The sequence below is a fragment of the Myxine glutinosa genome, chromosome 1 (assembly GCF_964187855.1).
Source record: "Myxine glutinosa chromosome 1, kmMyxGlut1.1, whole genome shotgun sequence".
Classification (NCBI taxonomy): domain Eukaryota; kingdom Metazoa; phylum Chordata; class Myxini; order Myxiniformes; family Myxinidae; genus Myxine; species Myxine glutinosa.
Window position 1 is genome coordinate 141,838,176 of NC_136261.1, and position 26,346 is coordinate 141,864,521.

General features: G+C 43.6%; 1 protein-coding gene across 10 annotated transcripts in view; it reads right to left on the reverse strand.

Annotated features, from left to right (window-relative positions):
- Positions 1 to 26,346, reverse strand: part of LOC137429041 (diacylglycerol kinase iota) — a 687,154-nt gene that overhangs the window by 438,216 nt on the left and 222,592 nt on the right. For 2 of the 10 annotated variants that reach the window (XR_013623428.1, XR_013623427.1), the window contains exon 1: positions 2,443 to 2,981. The exons of 5 other annotated variants lie outside the window; for them this stretch is intronic. Coding sequence is in view for 3 of the 5 variants with exons in the window: in XM_078777697.1 (XP_078633823.1) it covers positions 2,443 to 2,900 (458 nt within the window). In the remaining 2 variants the exon portion in view is untranslated. Of the gene's footprint in view, positions 1 to 2,442; positions 2,982 to 26,346 lie in introns of those variants that run through there. 3 more of the 10 variants (XM_078777697.1, XM_078777684.1, XM_078777693.1) reach the window with 3 other exon arrangements.

Below are 26,346 nucleotides of genomic sequence, written 5' to 3' on the forward strand. Positions count from 1 at the left end.
AGCGCGTGCAGACAAACAAACAAACAAACAAAAACTTTCTTTTATTTATATTGAAGATAGATGAGATTATCATAATAATTGTGATAATGAGGTCCATTATCGTGATATAGGTTTTTCCATGATCATATATAGCCCAGGCGGAATATATATACAGTATATACAGTGGGGAGAACAAGTATTTGATACACTGCCGATTTTGCAGGTTTTCCCACTTACAAAGCACGTAAAGGTCTGTAATTTTTATCATAGGTACACTTCAACTGTGGAAGACGGAATCTAAAACAAAAATCCTGAAAATCACATTGTATGATTTTTAAGTAATTAATTTGCATTTTATTGCATGAAATAAGTATTTGATCACCTACCAACCAGTAAGAATTCCGGCTCTCACAGACCTGTTAGTTTGTTCTTTAAGAAGCCCTCCCATTCTCCACTCATTACCTGTATTAACTGCACCTGTTTGAACTCGTTATCTGCATAAAAGACGTCTCCAGACCGTCTCCGACCACAAAGACCGCAAAGACCGACCGCAAAGCCGTCTCCAGACCTGTCCACACTCAATCAATCAGACTCCAACCTCTCCACAATGGGCAAGACCAGAGAGCTGTCTAAGGACATCAGGGACAAATTTGTAGACTTGCACAAGGCTGGGATGGGCTACAGGACAATAGGCAAGCAGCTTGGTGAGAAGGCAACAACTGTTGGCGCAATTATTAGAAAATGGAAGAAGTTTAAGATGACAGTCAATCTCCCTCGGTCTGGGGCTCCATGCAAGATCTCACCTCGTGGAGCCTCAATGATCATGAGAAAGGTGAGGGATCAGCCCAGAACTACACGGCAGGACCTGGTCAATGACCTGAAGAGAGCTGGGACCACAGTATCAAAGAAAACCATAAGTAACACACCACGCCGTCATGGATTAAAATCCTGCAGCGCACGCAAGGTCCCTCTGCTCAAGCCAGCGCATGTCCAGGCCCGTCTGAAGTTTGCCAATGACCATCTGGATGATCCAGAGGAGGAATGGGAGAAGGTCATGTGGTCTGATGAGACCAAAATAGAGCTTTTTGGTTTAAACTCCACTCGCCGTGTTTGGAGGAAGAAGAAGGATGAGTACAACCCCAAGAACACCATCCCAACCGTGAAGCATGGAGGTGGAAACATCATTCTTTGGGGATGCTTTTCTGCAAAGGGGACAGGACGACTGCACCGTATTGAGGGGAGGATGGATGGGGCCATGTATCGCGAGATCTTGGCCAACAATCTCCTTCCCTCAATAAGAGCATTGAAGATGGGGCGTGGCTGGGTCTTCCAGCATGACAACGACCCGAAACACACAGCCAGGGCAACCAAGGAGTGGCTCCGTACGAAGCATCTCAAGGTCCTGGAGTGGCCTAGCCAGTCTCCAGACCTGAACCCAATAGAAAATCTTTGGAGGGAGCTGAAAGTCTGTGTTGCGCAGCGACAGCCCCGAAACCTGAAGGATCTGGTGAAGATCTGTATGGAGGAGTGGGCCAAAATCCCTGCTGCAGTGTGTGCAAACCTGGTTAAGAACTACAGGAAACGTCTGATCTCTGTAATTGCAAACAAAGGTTTCTGTACCAAATATTAAGTTCTGTTTTTCTGATGTATCAAATACTTATTTCATGCAATAAAATGCAAATTAATTACTTAAAAATCATACAATGTGATTTTCAGGATTTTTGTGTTAGATTCCGTCTTCCACAGTTGAAGTGTACCTATGATAAAAATTACAGACCTTGACGTGCTTTGTAAGTGGGAAAACCTGCAAAATCGGCAGTGTATCAAATACTTGTTCTCCCGACTGTATATATATGTATATATATATATATATATATATAAATTTATATTAATATACACATGTATATTTCATCGGCTTGTTTTTTTGTTTTTGCAGGAATATGTTGAACGCAAGTTCTGTCATGTGAAAAATCTCAGTCATGTTAATCATGTTCTGATCGGATGAGTATTTGCACTATCACTGTCAGTAGGACGAGAATAGTTCATTTTGACTCGGATATTGATGTATCCTTAAAGGCCTGGTATTGGCTTAGCGGTTAGGGTGCCGGCTTGGGATCCGAGGATCGAATCCCAGTCGATCGCTGAATTAACGCCAGGGGGGATTGACTCAGCCTGTCGTCCTTCCGAGGTCGGCAAATTGAATACCAGCTTGCTGGTAATTCCCTGTGTGGCGCAAGAGGCGACTAACAGGGTTGGCAGCAGGAAGGGCATCCGGCCATAAAACATTGCTTAAACAAAGTCAAAGGGGACCACGGTGCCCGAAAAAGGCCAACCCCTGCACTGCGGGGAAACATGGCCTCCAAAGGTGGTCTGTCATATTGATGTATCCTTAAATAATTTGGATGCAATTTGTACATTTTAATAAAATGAGAAAATAACTTTGAGGTGTAATGCACAAATTACCTTTTTCTAAGATATTCTTCTACCAAATCCTCTGCTTCTTCATTGGTCGTCTCAGGTAAATGACATCGTTCATCGAGTTCCTGCTGCTCATCACCGACATAGTCTTCTAAATCTTCAGCAGCTTGCCCATCATCATCACTGTTAATATCATCTCCATCCTCATCATCCTCATCATCACTGTTCGTGTAATTTTCTTTCCTCGACACCAAGGGCAAGAGGCTTCTCCGTCTCTCTCCATCTCTGATGTAGTGACAGATGGCCCATTTGGGTACCGAACTAGAACATCTGCGAAGAGCAGCGCCACAAAATCTCCTCCTGAAGAAGCGCAGAAGGAGGGTTCTGCTGGCTGCACGATAGGGAAGAGTCTGGGTCGAGCTGCGTCGATGCTGCTGCAGCCTTTGCGATCCATGTGCGTTTTTGTGCCACACCAAAGTGCGTCTTTTCAACAAAGACTCCATCGTCGTGGCGGCTGGTCAAGCACCAATGATAAAGAGCTCAGAGATCTGAAGAAGCGATGCCAACAGTCGTTACAATCCCGCATCGCAGGCCTCCATCGTGACCTTTTGCCACAACCGAGCAGGCACATCGTTTGCACTTACCTCATGCATATTTTAAATAAACTGTCATCCAGCAGTGGTTTGACATTATGTCAAAAGGTCCTCGCCACAAAAATCACGTGACCAACAATCAGGTTAAAGATTAAATAAATCACGTGCTTACCTCTTGCTTATTGGAAAGGATAGTTGTAATCTCTGTAAAAGCACCAACTCTATTCCCCGAAGAATTTAAATACACTTTCTTCGCGCGTCCAAAACACGCGTTTTCTCTCTCCTGGAAAATAGCTACCGTACTGCTGTTCGGAATAGCAAAACACGACCATACATGGTACTGTCAATGTCTGGAAAACACAGGACGCCCACGCTCTGCCTTCGATTGACCTTCAACACAATGCCACCTGTATTTGCCACTGTCCGTGCCATCACACTCGTCGACTCTCTCACCGCACCGGAGTTGGCAGTGGAGCCGGGAGCTTTGCCATGCGCAGAAAATATTTATCTTATTTCACCACAAAGTTTGGGAATTAAGCGAAAGAGAATGGGATTTTAAAAAAGGGGAAGGTTCCAAAAAGAGGATATTACAAAAACACATGCAAACTCACACGATTTAACTCGTTGGGTCATGGGATGACACAGGGTGGAGACTCTAAGTCTAAAGCGACAGGGCAAGAAAGAAGGCATTCAATAGCGATACACTGAAACGGTTAACTACAAACAACCTACCTTAAGCTGCAGGTAAATTTATATGAATAAAATAGCAGAAGCCCGTGGTTAAAAAAAAAAAAACGCCTCGATAGAAAAAAAAAATGGAAGAACAAAAGCGAAACCTTCTATTCTTGCAATGTTTGAAAGAGATCAAAAATGGAAGTTTCAATAAGGAATGTATTGAATTGTACTGTATGCACCTGACACTTAAAGAACCACCTTTAGAGGCCATTTTTCCCCGCAGAGCAGGGGTCGGCCTTTTTGGGGCACCGTGGTCCCATTTTTGAAGCAATGTTTTATGGCCGGATGCCCTTCCTGCCACCAACCCTGTTGGTCGCCTCTTGCGACACACAGGGAATTACCAGTGAACTGGTACTCGATTTGCCGACCTCGGGAGGATGACAGGCTGTGCATGCAAGAAACCCCTCAAACATCGCAAAGCTGAAAGAATTCTGCATGGAGGAGTGGGCAAAAATTTCTCCCAGTCGATGTCAGAGACTGGTAGACAGTTCTAAAGAAACGCCTACTTGAGGTTGTTTCTGCCAAAGGGGGCAATACCACCTATTAGAGCCAAGGGTGTACTTACTTTTTCCACATGCGAAATTTGCATTCATGTTTATTTAAATTATACAATGGACTACAAAATGTAAATGTTTCATGATATTTGTTATATTATATCACCTTTATCTATCAATATTGTTGAAATGAAGATCAAATTGCTGCATGTTGAAATATGTGGAAAAAGTCAAAACTTTACATGGGGTGTACTTACTTTTTCATGTGACTGTATATATATATATGTATGGAAAAGTGACAGGGTGAGTCAATCCACCTGATGTTAGGTCAATGAAATGACAGGGGCTCAAATTCAGGACTCTCAAGATCTCACAATCTCAAGCCTGCCAACTTACCAGTTAAGCCCACACCAGGCTTCAATGCACTGGTAATTATACGTATGTGCACAAACATTGAGGCATATTCATGTACACAAATTGGTAGATTGGTTCTCAATATCTTAATTAGATTCCAATAGTTCACCGAGTCGCTTTTGCGTAGATACGTATATTGTAAAGGCCCACTGTAAGGATTAATGATTAATTTAAAAGGTTAATTAACTTACATTTACATTGTTAAAATATATAGAAATTCAAAGTTATAAACTATTGCCAGAAGGAAAGTGCATAATAAGAAAACATGAACGGCTGGCTCGATCAAGATAAAGCAAAACAAGCTGTGCCACCTGGGTCCAAAGGTAAAGGTCAAAGCCATGGGCAGCTGGGCTTATCGCTTCTGCTAATTTCAGGTGAATGACTCACAGGGAAGTGATCTTGACCACAGACAATAATACCACGGAACACCACTGAGAGGGTGCAGTGTAAGAACAGTCACTTGATTCTGCGAATCTGCAAAGGTTTGACTCAATATCAGCCTCAGAGCGCCATCTCATCTTATCTAATAATAATAATAAAAGAGAGTGTGTGTGTGTGTGTGTGTGTGTGTGTGTGTGTGTGTGTGTGTGTGTATTGTGTGTGTGTGTGTGTGTGTGTGTGTGTGTATTGTGTGTGTGTGTGTATCCTCCATAACTCCAAAACCATGAAACCTAGTGATATAAAACTATCGATGCATACTAAGGGAACTCCAATGGAGTGCATGAATGAAAACTGGATGTTTGGGTAAATATAAACACCCCTTTTTGAAGATATTGAACCGGAGTGCACTCTACAGGCTGCTTTTGCAGTAGACAGCAGACAACGCTCCTTTTCTTTTTACGTGCGCAGTATTTTATGACACGAGATTGCATTGTTTTTACATTTTTGTAAGATCTACATACTTTTATTATGTCAATATAGTTATATGAATATATATATACAGTATATATATATATATATATAATTATACTTGTAAAAATACCAACATCAAATCGAACTTTATGTTAAGGATTTCCTTTGGTGAAAATGTGTTTTTTCCTTCAAATGGCCTCACACCCCCCATTTTCACTCTAATTCGATTTCTGTTTTCATTTCTGATGGTACCTAAGATAGATGAAGACTCTGTGAAAACAAATTGTGTGAAAATCCTTTCACTTTTGATTAATGTACCAAGTCGAGTGTCTTTACATGGTGCAATGCTTCAATGTTCCTCGTGCTCTTCGTATCGGCATTGCCACCCCCTCCCCATCTCTCTCCTCACTCCCCCTTTTTTCTCCCCTCCCACTCCCCAGCCCCCCTCTCCCCTTTCCCCTTCCATTTCCCTTCCCTCTCCCCTACCCTCCAACCCTTTTCCCCCTCCTCCTATCCTCCTCCCTTTCCCCTCCCTCTCCTCCCCCTATCCTCCCCTCTCCATTTTTCCCTTTTTCCTCCCTTCCGTTCTCTTCTCTCTTCCTCTCTCCCCCTCCTTCCTCTCTCACCCCATATCTTAATATTCCACTTGAAAAAGCAACTGAGTTTCCCGGCAATGCCGGTTACCTTTGCTAGTTTAAGAATAAAAATCGTAATTGATATTAATTTAGAAGACCAATGCAAACAGGTATGTGCCATTGATAAAGCTGCAGAAAAGAGTGCAATGATAAGAGACTCAAACCTAAATATCTCAACTTGCAAATCGAGATTCAAATCAACATGGAAACAAAAATGTCCTTCCCAATAACTATGAGATGATTTCAAATAAGATGTGAAATGAATTTCATGAGGATTTCATCAGATCTCATAATAATTTTATCGGGTGAAAAACGAATGAGAAAGGAAGGATATACAGAAAGATGGAAGAGAAAAGAAGAATGAGAATAGAAGAAGAAATTAAACAGAAGAAAGAGGGAGAATACGCAGCAAGGCCAGTGAAAGTACAGGGTGTAGCAAAAAGATGACAGATTTTAGGGTGGAATAATTCTATGATAATGGATGGAAATTATTGAATTTTTTATATCCAGGTTGTATCAGATGAACTGGAGACTTAAAAAAAATCCTCGGGGATACAAAATTAAACACGTGAACAACCAGCATTTGTGGTTGAGCAGTATTTTTTCCATAGAGATTCGACGATTTTGGTACAAAGACAATTCAGAAGATATTTCGAAGTTTGAGATGCACCATCAAGAAAAGTAATAAACATACAGTCACGTGAAAAAGTAAGTACACCCCATGTAAAGTTTTGACTTTTTCAACATATTTCAACCTAAAGCTATTTGATCTTCATTTCAACAATATTGATAGATAAAGGTGATATAATATAACAAATATCATGAAACATTTACATTTTGTAGTCCATTGTATAATTTTAATAAACATAAATGCAAATTTCACATGTGGAAAAAGTAAGTACACCCTTGGATCTAATAGGTGGTATTGCCCCCTTTGGCAGAAACAACCTCAAGTAGGCGTTTCTTATAACTGTCTCACAGTCTCTGACATCGACTGGGAGAAATTTTTGCCCACTCCTCCATGCAGAATTATTTCAGCTGTGCGAAGTTTGAGGGGTTTCTTGCATGCACAGCTCGTTTCAAATCCCCCCACAACATCTCGATGGGATTTAGATCCGGGCTTTGACTTGGCCATTCCAGAACCCTCCATTTCTTTCTTTTCAGCCATTCCTTGGTGGATTTACTGGTATGTTTCGGGTCATTGTCGCGTTGCAAGGTCAACCTTCGGTTGAGCTTCAACTTTCCGACAGATGGCATCACATTATCCTCAAGCACCCTCTGGTACAATGAAGAATTCATAGTGGAATCTATGATGGTGAGCTGCCCAGGCCCTGACGCAGCAAAGCTGCCCCAAACCACAATATTTCCACCACCATGCTTTACAGTTGGTATCAGGTTCTTGTGGTCAAATGCTGTCTTTGGTTTTCGCCAAACATGTCTTCTGGTACTGTGGCTAAATAGCTCTACCTTTGACTTATCTGTCCAGAGCACATTGTTCCAGAAGTGCTGGTCTTTGCCTCGGTGTTCATTGGCAAACTTTAGTCTAGCCCTGATGTTCTTTCTGGACAACAAAAGTTTCCTCCTGGCACATCTCCCATGTAGATGAAATTTGTGCAGCCTCTTTCTAATGGTAGACTCGTGCACTTTGACATCAACAGTGGCATGAGCTACCTGTAGGTCGCGTGATGACATTCTGGGGTCCTTAGAGACTTCTTTCAGCATCTTGCAGTCTGCTCTTGGGCTGAACTTGCTGGGGCGGCCTGGCCTGAACAAGTTGGCAGTTTTTTGGAATCTTCTCCACTTGTAGATGATCTTCCGGACAGTCAAATGATTGATTTCAAATTGTTTGGAGATCTTTTTAAATCCCTTCCCAGACTCGTAGGCATCTATAACCTTCTTTCTGAAGGCCTCAGAGAGGTCTTTTGATCTAGGCATGGTGACGCCGCACACTTCAACAAAAAAGAGCAAACCAAACTACATGTCTGAGGTTTAAATAAGACAGGTTCCTCCAAGATCCTCTCTCACGATGTTCTAATTATTTGCACCGGAGCTGGTGCACCTGATTCTAATTTTATTACTTGGCGGAATGGCGGAATTGTGAAATTTCTTAGGGTGACATAGTCATATGGGTGACATAGTGACATATGTACATATGACATGTGACATAGAAAAATAGGGTGACATAGTCACAATTTCGGTCTTCGAGGCCGGCCGATAGGCACAGTTTGACCGGAAGGGACGAGGTTCTCCTGACCACGTGGCCCTCGACTTGGTGGGGTTTGTCCGCACAATGTGGGCGCTTTCAGGATGAACTTTAGCCGGGGAGCGTTTGGGCGCCCCGGTCTGATACTGCCGCCCACGCGCAGAACAACTTGTGAGTGCATGTGGGTCCCGGCGGTCCCACTGGCCTAGAGCTACCATGTTTAGACAGCGAACTCCGTCCCCGGGCACCACGTCTGACTCTCTTATTCAGTGAGACATGGCGACGTGGGCACGGTAGGACACCCGCGGAGCCCCGGCGGACCAGGGACGCGCGAGCCTACGCGTTAGCGTGCTACGGCGGAATCAACGGCTTTGGCCACGGTCGGGCCGATACTCGGCCCGGTCGCCCGGAAATGAACTGGTTCGACGCCCGCGCTAGAGAGGTCGCGGGCGACTGAGATGTATTAACAAATTAGTTAATTAATTTGAGACGTCCGATTTCTAGTGTTTGGAAATTTGGAAGAGCTTGACCCTAGCCTTTCCCTTGCGAGGGCAAGGAGGAACTTAACACTTGACACTTAAGCTTAGTTTGAAGTACCCCCTGCCAGCGCTCACGGTGGGATGGCAGGGCAACCCGAAGGGACGAGGTTCTCCTGACCACGTGGCCCTCGATCTGGGAAGCGAGAGGCGTTCCATTAGTGGACGCGCCCCTCACACCCGACTTTTGGGCGGCCCCGGCAGGCCGTTTGTTTTGACGTTCCGTGACAGGCCCCGCACCCCCACCTCCGGGCCGACCGGGCGACCGGAATGAATCCCGGTGTCCCGATCCGAACCTTCAGAGCGGGCCGGCTGGGGAGTGCCTGGCACCCCGTACCTGCACTTTCCGTCCCTGCGGTCCCAAATACCGGAACCACCCGAATACCACTTTATTCGACAAAATGAGGTGCGGCCTACAGCCTTAGAAAACCACCCCTATATAAGTCAATACCTTCAACGACATAGGTGCGCAGTCGTGCCGCGTGACGTGGTGACGTCATCGCGCTTTCACCTTAAAAGACTTATTTGATATAAGTTAATATTTTGATTTAAGCCTTAGAAAACCAACCCTATAGAAGTCAATACCTCCAACGACACAGGTGCGCATTCGTGCCGCGTGACGTGGTGACGTCATCGCGCTTTCACCTTAAAAGACTTATTTGATATAAGTTAATATTTTGATATAAGCCTTAGAAAACCAACCCTATAGAAGTCAATACCTCCGACGACACAGGCGCGCATTCGTGCCGCGTGACGTGGTGACGTCATCGCGCTTTCACCTTAAAAGACTTATTTGATATAAGTTAATATTTTGATATAAGCCTTAGAAAACCAACCCTATAGAAGTCAATACCTCCAACGACACAGGTGCGCATTCGTGCCGCGTGACGTGGTGACGTCATCACGCTTTCACCTTAAAAGACTTATTTGATATAAGTTAATATTTTGATATAAGCCTTAGAAAACCAACCCTATAGAAGTCAATACCTCCAACGACACAGGCGCGCATTCGTGCCGCGTGACGTGGTGACGTCATCGCGCTTTCACCTTAAAAGATTTATTTGATATAAGTTAATATTTTGATATAAGCCTTAGAAAACCAACCCTATATAAGTCAATACCTCCAACGACACAGGCGCGCATTCGTGCCGCGTGACATGGTGACGTCATCGCGTTTTCACCTTAAAAGACCTATTTGATATAAGTTAATATTTTGATATAAGCCTTAGAATACCAACCCTGTAGAAGAACCCGGTGCAATAATCGAAAACCGATTCAAAATGGCCCCTCGCTATGATTTTCCACGATCACATTTTATTTTCACGTACTTCAAATCGACGGATTTTTACCAAATAAAATACCCCACTCAATGCACTGATGTCGTTTTTGCGGCAGAAGTGAAAACAGATTCTAATTTGGAAATAAAACGAAGGCGTGCACAATGTAACAAAATCTCCTCCGGATCCAAAGTCGTGCCGCGGAACGTGGTGACGTCACTGCGTTTACAGGCTTAAACGGCAATTTTATATAAGTTAATATTTTGAATAACTCGGCCATTACCAGTCCGATTTTCGCCAAATAAAGGTTCCCGTTATCCACAGATACCCCTGTATCCTCCTAGATGCGAAGTCAGGATGAATTTCGCAAAAAATAAAGTCCTTCGGCGACGAAAATTTAACATGGGTTTTCCTATGTAAATTTACCCTGAAGTAATTTTACCGAAAATCCTGGAAATTTCGCGGGGCCAGTTTCTGTCGAGTGTTAAGACGTACTAGCGACTGCGAAATCCGGAATCAGAATTAAAATCCGAGCCTCCGTTAGTTCTAAGGGCCCCCCACAACAAATCGCATATATTTCTAATGAAAAAACTCCGGAGTTCCTAAATCCCAACTCCCATGCCATCCGATGTCAATCCATATATCCCCACCTCGTTACGACCGTTATGCATCTAATGATAAGCATAAGAACCATCAAAAAATATTTTAAAACCACTTTATTGGACAAAATGAGGTGCGGCCTAGCATCTAGTCGAGACCAAGTCACCCAGGCCGACCACGCATCCCGACCCCAAATTCCTCATCGACGATAACTAAACAATATATTATATGACTCGCACCGTACATACCTCCTTCTAGTTCTTGTTCTTGTCTTGATATACTCACTCAGACTCACCCTATCACGACTGAATCCTCTCAGCTCTCCCAAATGGCGTCTGCTCCGCCTCGTGTCCAGTCCAACTCCGAACTCTTCTTCTTCGAAAGACCTTCGACACTCGTGGCGGGGGCGTGATGACGTCACTGCGCTTCAGTCTTAGAAAACTAATTTTTATATAAGTTAATATTTTCAATAACTCCTAGAGGCGAAGTCGGGATGAATTTCGCAATAAAAATAAAGTCCTTCGGCGACGGAAATTTAACACGGTGTTTTCCTATGTAACTTTACCCTGAGGTAATTTTACCAAAAATCCCCGAAATTTCACGGGTCCAGCCCTATTGAGTGCCTGCGGCCTCTCAAGTCCCTTCACAGAGTCGGGCTAGAGTCAAGCTCAAAAGGGTTTTCTTTCCCCACTGATTCCGCCATTCCGGAATTTGAGATTTTGAGAACTTGAGAACTATAACTTGAGAACGTGTTATAACTTGAGAACGGATTAACGGATTTCAATAAATCCAACTATGGAGGATTCGGATAACTCCTGGGAATGTTTATGATCCCAATTTTTTTTTTATGGGTACATGGATGGGTATGGGTTTTATGGGTATGAGTACATGGCGTGTCAAAACTGCAAATGGCAACACGTGACGTTGGTTATCCCTGCACGGAGAGCAGGATCTCCCAGGAATCCTTTGTTTTTTTTCTTCCCCCATAGATTAGCCATCGCAGCAGAAGCGAAGCGAAGGTATTTCCGTCAGCGAAACGACGGGTCATATATTCGAGTCTACAAAGAAAAGAAAGGACAGGCATGCATGAAGACTAATCCATCGATAGCGCAAGAGCGCGGTCGATCGATGTTCACGATCACGAGCGATCATAATCACGAGCGATCACGACGGTCGTGGGATGATGATGAGTGACTCGCAATTGATCGATGCCTGAGCCATCTACCGATGCCTGCGCGAATGATGGATCCATTGATAGCGCAGCGCGAGCGGTCGATAGCGCAAATCCATCGATGGCGCATAACATATATATATTATATATATGTATGTATATATATATATATATATATATATATATATATATATATATATATATATATATATATATATATATACATATATAGCCAAGTCTTGTTGATATGAATTGATATGTGAGTGATCTAATCGTCATAGTAACACAACATTGCAAAGTAGCATTGACCATAGATGGTCCTTCTTCTAAAATAAAATAAAAATTTAAAAAGGAAAGGACCAATGATGCACAACTCCATGAGAGTATACCAAACATTGATTTATTTGTTCATTCTCTTAAATGTCGACAGATTTACTGAGGTTTTTCAAACTTTGAGGTTTTTCTGTCCTCCAAATGCAGTAATTGTGGTGGCTTACTTTACTACTGATGAAGAAATTCTCTCATCAGAAAATGTCAGCTCATCAAGAAAACCAGGGGAATTGTGGATAACAACATTATCCACAATTACAGCAAAAACACCAACATTAATAACAACCTTAACATGAACAGAACCTAATGAGTTATGCTTTCATATGCCATTTTCAGTTTGTTTCTTTCTTGTGTAGATCAAAAGTTATAAAACTTCAAAGTTGAACAATGACCAAAGGTCGGACATCTTTGGATTTACAAGCTCAACCTTGATACATTACAGTTGTAAGATATATTTTAAAGAAGTCCTGCATGATTATTTTTTGCAGAGGCAGAAAAAAATGATTATCTATATAATAATACTGTAAGGACTCGACTTTGTTATCCCTTTTACGCCGCACCCAGTGACCCGATGCCCACGGCACTAATGCATTTTCCATCTACGAACCGCGCTCTTTGTTTATCACGTACAGCCATACTCGAAAAATCTGAATTCGCCGACTTTGGGACCCAAAAGCATCCGATTATCGGCCGATACGACGCCATCTTACGACACCATCGTATTGGCGTCTGCTGGGCGAAGGCGATGCGAGCCGTCCGCTGATTGGACAGTCGAGTGGTGTGATGGGTGGTGTGAACCAAATGGTCTTTTTATTCCCTTGAACATTTGAAATTAGGATATATAAGGAAACGTCTTTATCGTCATTTTAATAAAGTTAAATGGAGTGACGTTGCGATACTCGGGGTGCGTTGCATAAATCCTCGTAACTCAGAGAGGTGTAGCAGGTGGTGAGACGTAAGGAAGCTTAAAGATAACGAGCTGAAAACAGACGAACGATATCCCTTCCATGGATGTTCCACGGGTTTCACGTCTTTATCGTCATTTTAATAAAGTTAAATGGAGTGACGTTGCGATCAGTGAGTTGTACTTGTATACAAAGAGATAAAAGGATGGCATTGACTTCGAGACGGTACGTGATAGTTGGCTGCGGCTGGCTGATGCCACGTTTTTTTTTTGTTTTTTTTTTCCAAGTGCCATGGATGCTGATGGACATAATAAAGGTATCGGCTGATCTCTCATCGTAATATTACCCGATGGAAATGAACTGTTTCTTTGTTTGTCATTTCCTGTGCAATAATGTCAAATTGATAAGCCAGACATCCTTTTCTATTGACAGCTGCTCTCCTTTTCGATGGCATCGTCTATTGATATGCATGTTCTTCTTTCATATAATTTTACACATTCACAATCAGTATTTCAATTCTTGCAGACATTGGAAAGGAAGTTGACTCACAGGCCAACTCCCTGGTTCAATCACAGGCCGACGCACAGGCGATGTAATTGCGAGTAGCATTTTTGCACAAGTGAAAATTGATCTTTCTTCCTAACTCTTACTCGGACAAGCAAATCCCCTATGCCATCCATAATGGTACACTCTATCCATACACCACATCCTCCCTTCCGTGGATGTTCCACGGGTGTGTCTGTGTGGATGTGTGTGGGTGGTGGGGGGGGGGGGGATATGTGTGTGTGTGTGGGGGGGGGGGGGTGTGCGTATGGGAGGGTGTGTGTGTGTGTGTGTGTGTGAGTATGTGTCGAGGTGGGGGGTGTGTGTGTGTGTACGTGTGGAGGGGTGTGCATGTGGGGGGAGGGGTGTGGGGGTGTTTGTGTGTGTGCATGTGTGTTAGGGTAGGGGGGGGGTGGGGGGATACATACATATATAAAATATATATAATATATATTGTTGCGGTTTTGGAATAAAGGTTAATTCCCCCTCTTAGTTAGTTGCACCACAACATGAAGCCTCGCGATAGTTCAGTTATTTCTTAGTAAATGTAAGCGTAGTCTTTTCCTGTGTTTAGTTTTGCGTTGAGTAGGTCAGTGAGCTTCGGTGTTCTTTTGGTGCTTTGCTTTGGTGCTTTTGGTTTAGGCTGGAAATGCCACGAGGTAGGCTTCAACAAGTCTGGCAAGGCCGAAGGGACGAGCTGCAGGGGGAGTGGCCGGTAAACAACGAGCTGCCAAACAGGGCTTGAGGGGAGTGGCTTACCACTGCGGCAGGAGGCGGGGCTTGGAACATTCGGGTAAGATCGGGGAGGTGCCATATACGGTTCTGCCCGGAGCCCATTAAGCAGAACAGCAGCAGAACGCCCGTGAGTCAGAACACAGAACGAGAACGCACGAGGAACGCACGAGAGGAGAGATCTGTGAGAGTTCGTCAGGCAGAGTTTGTGGAGTTAGAGTTCGAGAGAGAACGCGGCAGAACGGGTGAGATCAAGAACGAGAGACAAGGAGTGAAAGTCGCCCAGCCCTGAGCAAGTCGAAGTGCTTGAATTGACTGTTGTAATAGCCTCGTTGTACACGAACTTGCCCCGTGCCCTGTACCTTGCGCTCTGCCGCTGTATTAATCGCGTGCTCGAGAGGACGACCCGCGCCGGGCCACAGACGCGTGATTTCCTCCTGCCTGCATTTCTCCTACATACGTGCCGTGACCGCCAGAGGGCTACACCACGAGCGAGCTGTCCGGGAGCGACCGGCAGCAAGCCGCGTGAACATGCTCTTCTTCCATTTCCCCGTGTGAGTGATTGGGCCCGTGTCTGGGTTTTAAGTTAAACTGATTAAGCTCTGCTTTGTGTCCCCCTTTCCTTCTTCATTATCATCTATATAATAATACCGTAAGGACTCGACTTTGTTATCCCTTTGACGCCGCACCCAGTGACCCGATGCCCACGGCACTAATTTGCATTTTCCATCTACGAACCGTGCTCTTTGTTTATCACGTACAGCCATACTCGAAAAATCTGAATTCGCCGACTTTGGGACCCAAAAGCATCCCATTATCGGCCGATACGACGCCATCTTACGACACCATCGTATTGGCGTCTGCTGGGCGAAGGCGATGCGAGCCGTCCGCTGATTGGACAGTCGAGTGGTGTGATGGATGGTGTGAACCAAATGGTCTTTTTATTCCCTTGAACATTTTAAATTAGGATATATAAGGAAACGTCTTTATCGTCATTTTAATAAAGTTAAATGGAGTGACGTTGCGATACTCGGGGTGCGTTGCATAAATCCTCGTAACTCAGAGAGGTGTAGCAGGTGGCGAGATGTAAGGAAGCTTTTTTATTCCCTTGAACATTTGAAATTAGGATATATAAGGAAACGTCTTTATCGTAATTTTAATAAAGTTAAATGGAGTGACGTTGCGATACTCGGGGTGCGTTGCATAAATCCTCGTAACTCAGAGAGGTGTAGCAGGTGGCGAGACGTAAGGAAGCTTAAAGATAACGAGCTGAAAACAGACGAACGATATCCCTTCCGTGGATGTTCCACGGGTTTCACGTCTTTATCGTCATTTTAATAAAGTTAAATGGAGTGACGTTGCGCTCAGTGAGTTGTACTTGTATACAAAGAGATAAAAGGATGGCATTGACTTCGAGACGGTACGTGATAGTTGGCTGCGGCTGGCTGATGCCACGTTTTTTTTTTCGAAGTGCCATGGATGCTGATGGACATAATAAAGGTATCGGCTGATCTCTCATCGTAATATTACCCGATGGAAATGAACTGTTTCTTTGTTTGTCATTTCCTGTGCAATAATGTCAAATTGATAAGTCAGACATCCTTTTCTATTGACAGCTGCTCTCCTTTTCGATGGCATCGTCTATTGATATGCATGTTCTTCTTTCATATAATTTTACACATTCACAATCAGTATTTCAATTCTTGCAGACATTGGAAAGGAAGTTGACTCACAGGCCAACTCTCTGGCTCAATCACAGGCCGACGCACAGGCGATGTAATTGTGAGTAGCATTTTTGCACAAGTGAAAATTGATCTTTCTTCCTAACTCTTACTCGGACAAGCAAATACCCTATGCCATCCATAATGGTACACTCTATCCATACACCACATCCTCCCTTCCGTGGATGTTCCACGGGTTTCGGCTAGTCTATATAATAATAGCGTAAGGACTCGACTTTGTTATCCCTTTTACACCGCACCCAGTGACCCGATGCCCACGGCATTAATGGATTTACGATCTACGAACCGCGCTCTTTGTTTATCACGTACAGCCATACTCGAAAAATCTGAATTAGCCGACGTTGGGGCCCAAAAGCATCCGATTAACTGCCGATACGACGCCATCTTATTGGCGTCTGCTGGGTGAAGGCGAAGCAAGCCGTCCGCTGATTGGACAGTCGAAGGCGACAGCAAGCCGTCCACTGAGTGGACAATCCTGAGCATGCATTTGTGCCGGTGTCGTCGATCGCGGTGTACGCTAACCTCATCAGGTGGGTTTACCATAATTTCTTCCAACCGCGCTCTTTGTTTATCACGTACAGCCATAATCGAAAAATCTGAATTAGTCGACTTTGGGGCCCAAAAGCATCCGATTAACTGCCGATACGACGCCATCGTATTGGCGTCTGCTGGGTGAAGGCGAAGCAAGCCGTCCGCTGATTGGACAGGCGAAGGCGAAAGCAAGCCGTCCACTGAGTGGACAATCCAGAGCATGCATTTGTGCCGGTGTCGTCGATCGCGGTGTACGCTAACCTCATCAGGTGGGTTTATCTTTCTTCCTAACTCTTACTTGGACAAGCAAAGCCCCTATGCCATCCATAATGGTACACTCTATCCATACACCACATCCTCCCTTCCGTGGATGTTCCACGGGTTTTGGCTAGTAACTATTATTATTATTATCAGTGCAGATTTCTCAGTCATAATAAATTCTCACTGAAAACCTCCAATATTAACCAAAAAAAAAATCTTTGCACTCATTTATCATCAAACATATAAAAGGCACCAGTGTGCAATATATTGAGGCTTAAACACTGTAATCAAACACTTCGGCGGAACTCGTGCATCATAAAATCCGAAGCCATTGACCGATAACATACCTGACCAAATTGCACATGTATGATATAGAGCTACGAGTGCTGCACGGACACCTTCAGCACCTCTGTGATATTAGAGACATCACTTGGGCTAATGGTTTGTTCAACGAACAATATTGGAAACATGGGCATGGCTTTATCACAATTCAGATTCAATGAACATCATCTGGAAAAAGGAATGAGTCAGGCTGGAATATCCCAACAAGATGTTCCATATGCCACAAGAACACTATTGGGTCCATTGTAAACAACAACAAGATGACATCAGAGATCGTCCATGTTTGGGACGTCCACGTCTGACACACCGGCACAAGATGTAGATCATAATCTCCCCATCCTAACCCCCACAACCCTCACCCCAACAACTCCTGTCCCGTTTGTATGTCTGTCTCCCCCCCTTCAAATTTTCAGTCTGACCGCTCAACCGGGGCTCGGTCTCTCCTTTTTTCTCTCTCCTATTTTTCAAAACAGGATTGATTATGAGTATCCTCAATTCAATGCATCAAAAAAGGGCAAAATTACGAGATTACAACAGGCCACAGAGGAAGGAAATATTGGGAACAACTATTGTGCCATTCAAAATCGATTCTGAATAAATCTTTAAACAACCCAAAAAGTTTCAAACAAATTCTCAAGTGCCAAAACCATGTGGATGCAGGTTTTCCAAGTAAATAAGTAAGCTCTTTTCCTTGCTCATGGGCCCAGTGCACACTCATCTGTGCATGTGCAATTGGGACAATTGTGGTTAAGGTGTTGTAAATGTTAATTCAGGAACAGATAGCAAACCATTTGAATAATTTTAAAAACTCCTTAAAGGTATTCAGCACAGATATACGAAAGGGAGATAGTGTGAAAGAAATTTGTTGGAGTTCTAGGAAGTAGTTTCTGATTGGGTGAATGAGGGCTATGCAGTGGATGTAGTTTATCTAGACTTTAAAAGAGTTTGTCATAAGTAACCACATAGAAAGTTGTTGGATAGGTGCAGGACTTGTGGAGTGCCTGCTCAGGTAGCTAACTGGATGGGAAACTAGCTTAGTGATGGGAAGGAAAGAGTGGCTGTGAGTGGGAGAATGTGTCGCTGGGAGGATGTAAGCAGTGGGGTACATAATAGCTAACATAACTAAGTACATGATAACACAAGTACATAACTACATAATCATAGAGAGGGTACAGCGTGGATTAAGTACATTGATCCCAGGACTAGCTCGACTAAGGTATGCGAAGCAGCGGAAAGGGACAGGCCTCTTTGCATGAGAAAGGAGTCGAATGTGAGGGGAGTTGACAGTGGTATTTAAAATAATGAAGGGGAATGAAGGGGAAGGAAAATCACCAAGATTGAATCGATTCTTCTTTGTCCCACACCTAACCTGTCCACCAAGTTTCGTATGAATCCATCCATAACTTTTTGAGATATTTTTGTTATTTTATTTTTTTGTATACTGAATCGAGGCTCGTGAAAGAGCTAACATTTACTTCACAAACAAATCAACCAGACAAAATCTAACCACAAGGGGATAGACATAATACAAGGACAAGGGGATAGACAAATCCATCCAAATTGTCGTGGACAAATTGTCGTGTCGTGTCGTGGACATTGTCGTGTCGACAATTGTCGACAATTGTCAGATGACGTCCTCGTGTCCCCTCGTCCTCGTGTCGACAATTGTCCTCGTCCTCGTGTCGTGTCGTCCTCGTGTCGTGTCGTATCGTCCTCGTGTCGACCTCGTGTCGACAATTGGACAATTGTCGTGTCGTGGACAAATTGTCGTCGACAAATCCAAGGGGATAGACAAATCCAAGACAAGGGGATAGACAAATAATGAAGGGGATAGACAAGAAAGTGCAGAATAATTTTACAGCAAAATGGCCACAGACAGCATAAGGGGCCACAGTTGAATAGGAAAGAAAAGGGGAGTTTGGACCATAGTAAGGCAGGGGTCTTTCATTCAGAGAGCGGCGAATGCATGGAATGGTCTACCTGCAAGGGTAGGGACAATCATCGCCGAACAAACACCCACATACACATCTTTCAATTACCATATTTTTCCATCCAACAACTGAAGTTGTAAACTCCAGACAGTGTCTCCACCAAGTGATATTTGCTCTTGGCATTTATGTTATGCCGGGGGAAAGGAAAAGTCTCCTTGCACAGAGTAAATCAGAGCACACTGTACATGTCGGGCAAGCCATAACAGACCTTATAAGCCGATTTGGTTTGACATTATGATGTGGGTGGGACAGAGAGCACAGTTGCTCACATGTCATCAATTAATGATTCCTTTAATAACTGATGGCGAAATGTCGCCACGCACTGAGTCGGGCGCAGAGCACAGCTGGCTTTGGTTATCAGGTGTTTGCCACCTTTCGAGCTACGTGACAAGACCTTATCTTCGAGAGGGAAACTACACCACCAGATGGAAATGTCAACTACCAGTGTATTCTGAGACATTATCAAAAAAACCACAAAGGTTCTGCTTAATCATAGGAACGCATGTTTTCAAGGAACCTTGAAATGCAAACAAAGTCTGGAAATCCTATCCAATCTGAAGCTCGAGTGGTTTGCTGCATCAGCAATTATACATTAAAATGGCATCATGAGTTTTTAATGTAATTAGTTCGAAAAAATAATGCACAATTGACAATACAGCAAAGCAACATTCATCACAGTCAATTGAACCAACTACAATGACAATCTAGAACAGCACTCGGTAGAGAGAATGCCTCCGCCAGGCTGAACAGCTTATGTTTTGTATCCGACTGATAGGTCAGATCTGGATCCGACATGAACCCAAAGCTAATCAGCTTGTTCTTGTTGCCTAACCAACCCATCCAAAAAGTTTTGTCATAATGTGTCCACAACCTTTTGAGATATCATGCTATATATCGTTTTTGGCCCCATCACTCAATTGTGAAGAATCATTTTAAAGTTAAATAATCCCCGTATCCAGATCCGCATTCCGATCTTCACCAAAATCGAATAGATTTGCCCTTGCAATATATACAAACTGTCCACCAAGTTTCGTTCGAAACCCTCTGCAACTCTTTAGATATCGTGCTATATATCGTTTTAGCCCAATTACTCAATGGTGAAGAATCACTTAAAAAATAAATAATTCTCTGATCCGGATCCGGATATGAATCCTCACCAAAATTGAATCCATTCTTCTTTGTCCCACACCTAACCTTTCCACCAATTTTCGTATGAATCCATCCATAACTTTTTGAGATATCGTGCTGTATATCGTTTTTTCCCTATCTCGCAATGGTGATGAATCACTTAAAAAATAAATCATTCTCTGATCCGGATCCGGATATAAATCCTCACCAAAATTGAATCATTCTTCTTTGTCCCACACCTAACCTTTCCACCAATTTTCGTATGAATCCATCCATAACTTTTTGAGATATCGTGCTGTATATCGTTTTTTCCCTATCTCGCAAAGGTGATGAATCTCTTAAAAAATAAATCATTCTCTGATCCGGATCCGGATTTGAATCCTCACCAAAATTTAATCGATTCTTCCTTGTCCCACACCTAACCTGTCCACCAGGTTCGTATGAATCCATCCATAACCTTTTGAGATATCGTGCTGTATATCGTTTTTCCCCTATCTCGCAAAGGTGAAGAATCACTTAAAAAATAAATAATTCTCTGATCCGGTTCCGTATATGAATCCTCACCAAAATTTAATCGATTCTTCCTTGTCCCACACCTAACCTGTCCACCAAGTTTCGTATGAATCCATCCATAACTTTTTGAGATTTTTTTTTATTTTTTATTTTTTATTTTTTTTGTATACTGAATCGAGGCTCGTGAAAGAGCTAACATTTACTTCACAAACAAAGCAACCAGACAAACAAATATATAAAAAGAGGGAGCGGAAGACAAGATGGGGAGAGAAGGGGAAGCACACAAACACAACATTTGAGAGCAGGGAGATGTGTGGAAGGGAGAGGGCTTGGGGGGAGGAGGCGTGGGAAGGGGGGGGGGGGGGAGGGAGAAGTATAAAACACAAGGACACCAAGGACTTCCAGGACAGAAGTTGGTATTTCAAAAAAGTGGAATTGGGGTGAAATTAGCGGGGGTAGAAAACATCAAGGTTTTGGATGGGGGAAGATAAGAGATGGTGGTGAACAGCTGTTTTAAAGACCTGGAGGGTGGAGTGGGATTGAAGAGAGTGAGGGAGTTTGTTCCAGAGGCGGAAGAAAAGAGGAATGAAGGAGTGAAGGTGAGCAGAGAGTCTTGATTTTGGCAGTTTGACCATAAGAGGGTTGCAGGCAGATCTTGTGCGACCTGTAGGAATATTTGCGGGACAGAGCCCAGAGAGAGCTGGGGGGGGCAAGGCCAGAGAGGAGTCGGTAGAAGACGGAAAGACCACCAACCTGCCTGCGGTGAGTGAGTGAGAGGCCCTTGGAGTTAGCTTCATCGCGGGAGATTCCAATGATTCTGAATGCTTTGGTTTCAACAGCGTGAAGACGAGCTAGGTGTGAGGCAGGAGCACCAGCCCAGAGGGGAGAGCAGTATTCCATTGAGCTGCGGATGAAAGCCTTGTATGTGGTGAGGAGCTCAGGTGTGCCAAGGAAGGACTTCGCACGACGGAGGATGCCCAGTCGGCGACTGGCTTTGGAGGCCAGATTTGAAATGTGGTTTCAAATCGTGCTGTATATCGTTTTTTCCCTATCTCGCAATGGTGATGAATCACTTAAAAAATAAATAATTCTCTGATATGAATCCTCACCAAAATTGAATCATTCTTCTTTGTCCCACACCTGTCCACCAAGTTTCGTATGAATCCGTCCATAACTTTTTGAGATATTGTGCTATATATCGTTTTTTCCCTATCTCGCAAAGGTGAAGAATCACTTTAAAATTCTCATATCCACATCTGGATCTTCACCAAAATCTAACCATTTTGTCTTTGTCACACAACCAAACTTTCTACCAAATTTCGTCCGAATCCGTCCACAACCTTTTGAAATATCCTGTTCACAAACAAACAGACAAACAGACAGATAGACAGACAGACAGACAGGGATGAGAACATAACCTCCATCCACCTTTGGTGGCAGAGGTAGGCTAATAAGCATTCTGAGTATTGCGCTGCAATACATGTCCCCAACCGTCAGTCTGTCGTCCGGAAAACTGTTGGGGAAATTCCCAAAGTTCAAAGTGCCATAACTTTGTCAAAAATGATCGAAACGTCGTGAAGTCCGAACTTGATCTGTAACTTATCACGAGGAAACCATGTGCCAAGTTTGAAATCATTAGCTTTTAGCGTTTAGAAAAAAAATTCCGGAAAACTGTTCTTTGCATGACGGACGGACAGACGGACAGACGGACAGACTGACGGACTGACGGACGGAGGGACGGAGTGCAAACCTATAGTCCCCTCCGGTGTACACCGGTAGGGGCTAATAAGAGAGGAGATATGAACACAATTTTAAAGCTATACCAGTAATATTTGATGTCTGTGTGATGTAAAATGTAATAATAATTCCGATGGCTTTTTTCCTGTCCAATGTTCGTGATCAGGCAGTATGTGCACCAGGCTTATTAGCCAAGCTTGAGCAATGAAAGAAACAGCAGCTCAATGTTAGCAAACAGCTAAAAGACACCATATTAATATTCTGTTGGCATCGTCAAATGTAGACAATGCCTCCTTCGCCCTCCTTCACCCCCTGTCCGGCTGTGCATCTGCATATCAGCTTTACCATGCATTGTCTTTCAAAAAGGAAAACAGCCTGACAAGTTAATTCGCAGGAATAATGAAAATCATGTGTTCATTGAGGTGGCAGGAGACCTCGAACATCATTGCTGAACTCCACAGTTCAACAGTGAAGGTATATCCCACTATACCTGTGTATGTGTGTTTGTATGTGAGTGAGTGTGTGTGTGTCACAGTGTGAGTGTAAGTGCATGTGTGAGTGTAAGTGCATGTGTGAGTGTAAGTGCATGTGTGAGTGTAAGTGCATGTGTGAGTGTAAGTGCATGTGTGAGTGTAAGTGCATGTGTGAGTGTGAGTGTATGTGTGTGTGTGTGAGTGTAAGTGTGTGTGTGAGTATAAGAGTGTGTGTAAGTGTATGTGTGAGCGTATGTGTGTGTGAGTGTAAGATTATGTGTGAGTATAACTGTGTGTGTGAGTGTAAGAGTGTGTGTAAGTGTATGTGTGAGTGTATGTGTGTGTGTGTGAGTGTGTAAGAGTGTGTGTAGGTGTATGTGTGAGTGTATGTGTGTGTGTGTGAGTGTAAGTGTGTGTGTGAGTGTAAGAGTGTGTGTAAGTGTATGTGTGAGTGTATGTGTGTGTGTGTGAGTGTAAGAGTGTGTGTAAGTGTATGTGTGAGTGTATGTGTGTGTGTGTGAGTGTAAGAGTGTGTGTAGGTGTATGTGTGAGTGTATGTGTGTGTGTGAATGTAAGTGTGTGTGTGTGAGTATGTATGTGTGTGTGTGAGTGTAATAGTGTGTGTAAGTGTATGTGTGAGTGTACGTGTGTGTGTGAGTGTAAGAGTGTGTGTACGTGTATGTGTGAGTGTATGTGTTTGTGTGAGTGTAAGATTGCATGTGAGTGTAAGTGTATGTGTGAGTGTAAGAGTGTGTGTGTGTGTGTAAGTGTATGTGTGAGTGTAAGTGGATGCTTGTGTGTATGTGCCGCAGTGTGAGTGCAAGTGTGTGTGTGTCACAGTGTGATTGTAAGTGTGTGTGTGTCACAGTGTGAATGGAGGTGTGTGTTAGTGTAAGTGTAAGTGTATGTGTTTCACAGTGTGAGTGTAAGTGTTTGTGTGTGTGTGTGTGTGTGTGTGTGTGTGTGTGTGTGTGTGTGTGTGTGTGTGTGTGTGTGTCGCAGTGTGAATGTAGGTGTGGGTAAATCTAAGTGTGAGTGTAATTTGTGTGAGTGTGAGGGTAAGTGTGTGTATGTGAGAGAGTGTGTGTGCATGTTTTTGATGATCGCTTCCCAAAAGAGGGTGCTGCATCCATATTCGTTCTCAAATAGCAACAGTAAGCTGGCTGTCTCATGTGCATTCACTTGTGGAATTAAATACCTCACTCGATCAAGATACCTTTTGCCAAAGTAGGATGATCCCCTGAGGTGGAATGTACAACAAGTCACACTGGTGAAGGCTAAGTGCCCATCTCTCTTGATGAAGGGTGAATGGCTGAAATGTGAGGTTCTTCTTGCTTACCGGGGCAATTAGAAAACCTCAATCAACATCCTTCTGACTTCATCAATTACCCCTGGGTAATATTGTACTTTAATAAAGCAATTTTTTAAATACATATTACAGGGGAATGGTAAGAGCCACAGTCATTACTAATGAACTCCTGTGAACAAGGGGAATGAACAATGAGTGGACCTGCATCACATAGAGATAAGACCAAGAGTGATTCTCTACCAGGCTCAGTGGCGTATCGTAAGAGCATTCGCTCTGATTTGGGAGGTTGGAGGTTGGACCCTGGCCGAGTCATATCAAAGACTATAAAAATGGTACAAACTGCTTCCTTGCCTGACTCTGAGCATTTAAAAAGAATAGACCATGACCAAACGACCATGGGTTGGCAATCATAGCACAGGCTTTGATCAGCCGTATGACCTCCTCCCCAGTTGAAACACCTTTTTGAGGTAACTCGGAAGCCTGTAGGCCCAAGGCCAATCATTTGTTGATCTTTTTCTTTTTTTAAAATAATAACAGGGAAACAGTTACAGTGAGGGTGTATAGATGTCCTTGCCTGGAGCCAGTGTCCCTAGCCTCGCTTCGCCAATAAGCAACACCTCACAACTTATTGCCAAGCCACGTGAAGTATAGTTCACACTTGCTTTGTCTGGCATTTATCGATATGAATAATGAAAATGTCTAAACTGTCCAAATCAATGTTGTTGTTTTTTTACACTGCACTACCAGGGTCATTGGCGATTAATATGGTAACATTTTCATATTTGAGTGACCAGTGGTTTAGGAGGAGAGGCAAAATTGACACACAGACACTGGAGTCCAATTGATATTCCCTTGATTTTACCAGAAGCTCATGTCTTGTTTGAAAGTGATCCATTGGCGAGTTTATACCTCCAAAACCTCAATGGATGTTGTCAGGTCAAAGTTCAATCATAACTCAGATGGCACACCGTTGGGCTAACATTGTCAATAGCTGCGCAAAGGTCAGAATGCTCACGAATGGATTTCCAACAGTCCAAGGTTGGCAATATGGTGTAAAATCCATTCAACATTGCACCAATGTTGGCCGCAACGACAAAATTATGTTGGGCCAATGTTGGTAACCAACATTGAACCAAAGCTGGTGTGCTATCGAGATGGTGCGCTGCTTCCTTGAAGTTCTGGAGGGAAGAATGCGACAGAACAGCTTCTGGAAGGTAGTTGCATAAACGAGAGAAGCGTGGAATAAAAGAGTTGAGGTGTGTATGGTCAACCTGGATTTTGGAGGTTTAACCAGGAAGGGACTATGGGAATAACACATGCATCCTGGACTATGTAGGGGGAGGAGGGTCAGAGGACTGAGAGAGCAGAGGGAACAATATTGGAGAAAAGGCGATAAAAGTCAGAGAGACCACCGACCTGACTGTAATGTGAAAGCTAAAGACTCTGTGCTTCAGCCTCATCAAGCAAGGGAGATTCCAATTATTTGGATAGCTTTAGATTACACCAAATCCAGAAGATATAGATATGATGCTGGAGGTGCCAGCCCATAGCGGAGAACAGTACTCCATTGAGCTACAGACTCACTTTGTAGATTGAGCAGCTCTGATTTCCCAAGTAAAGACTTGGATCGACGGAGCATGCCCGGTTTGTGGCTGACTCTGGAGGCTAGCTTTTCTATGTGGTCGGCCCAGAAACCATGCTGCTGGTGAGGCCCAGCTGCTCAAGAGACGAGTATGATGTTCTGGAGCAATACCGTGAGACTGAGATTTTCCAGGATTTAATAATATGCTCCACTTATTAGACCAGTGTGTAATCATTTCTAGTTGAGTGAGAGAGGTCTATCCGCTGTCTACCAAGCAGAGGGATGGGGGTACTCTACAATAATGTGGAGTCACCTGCACT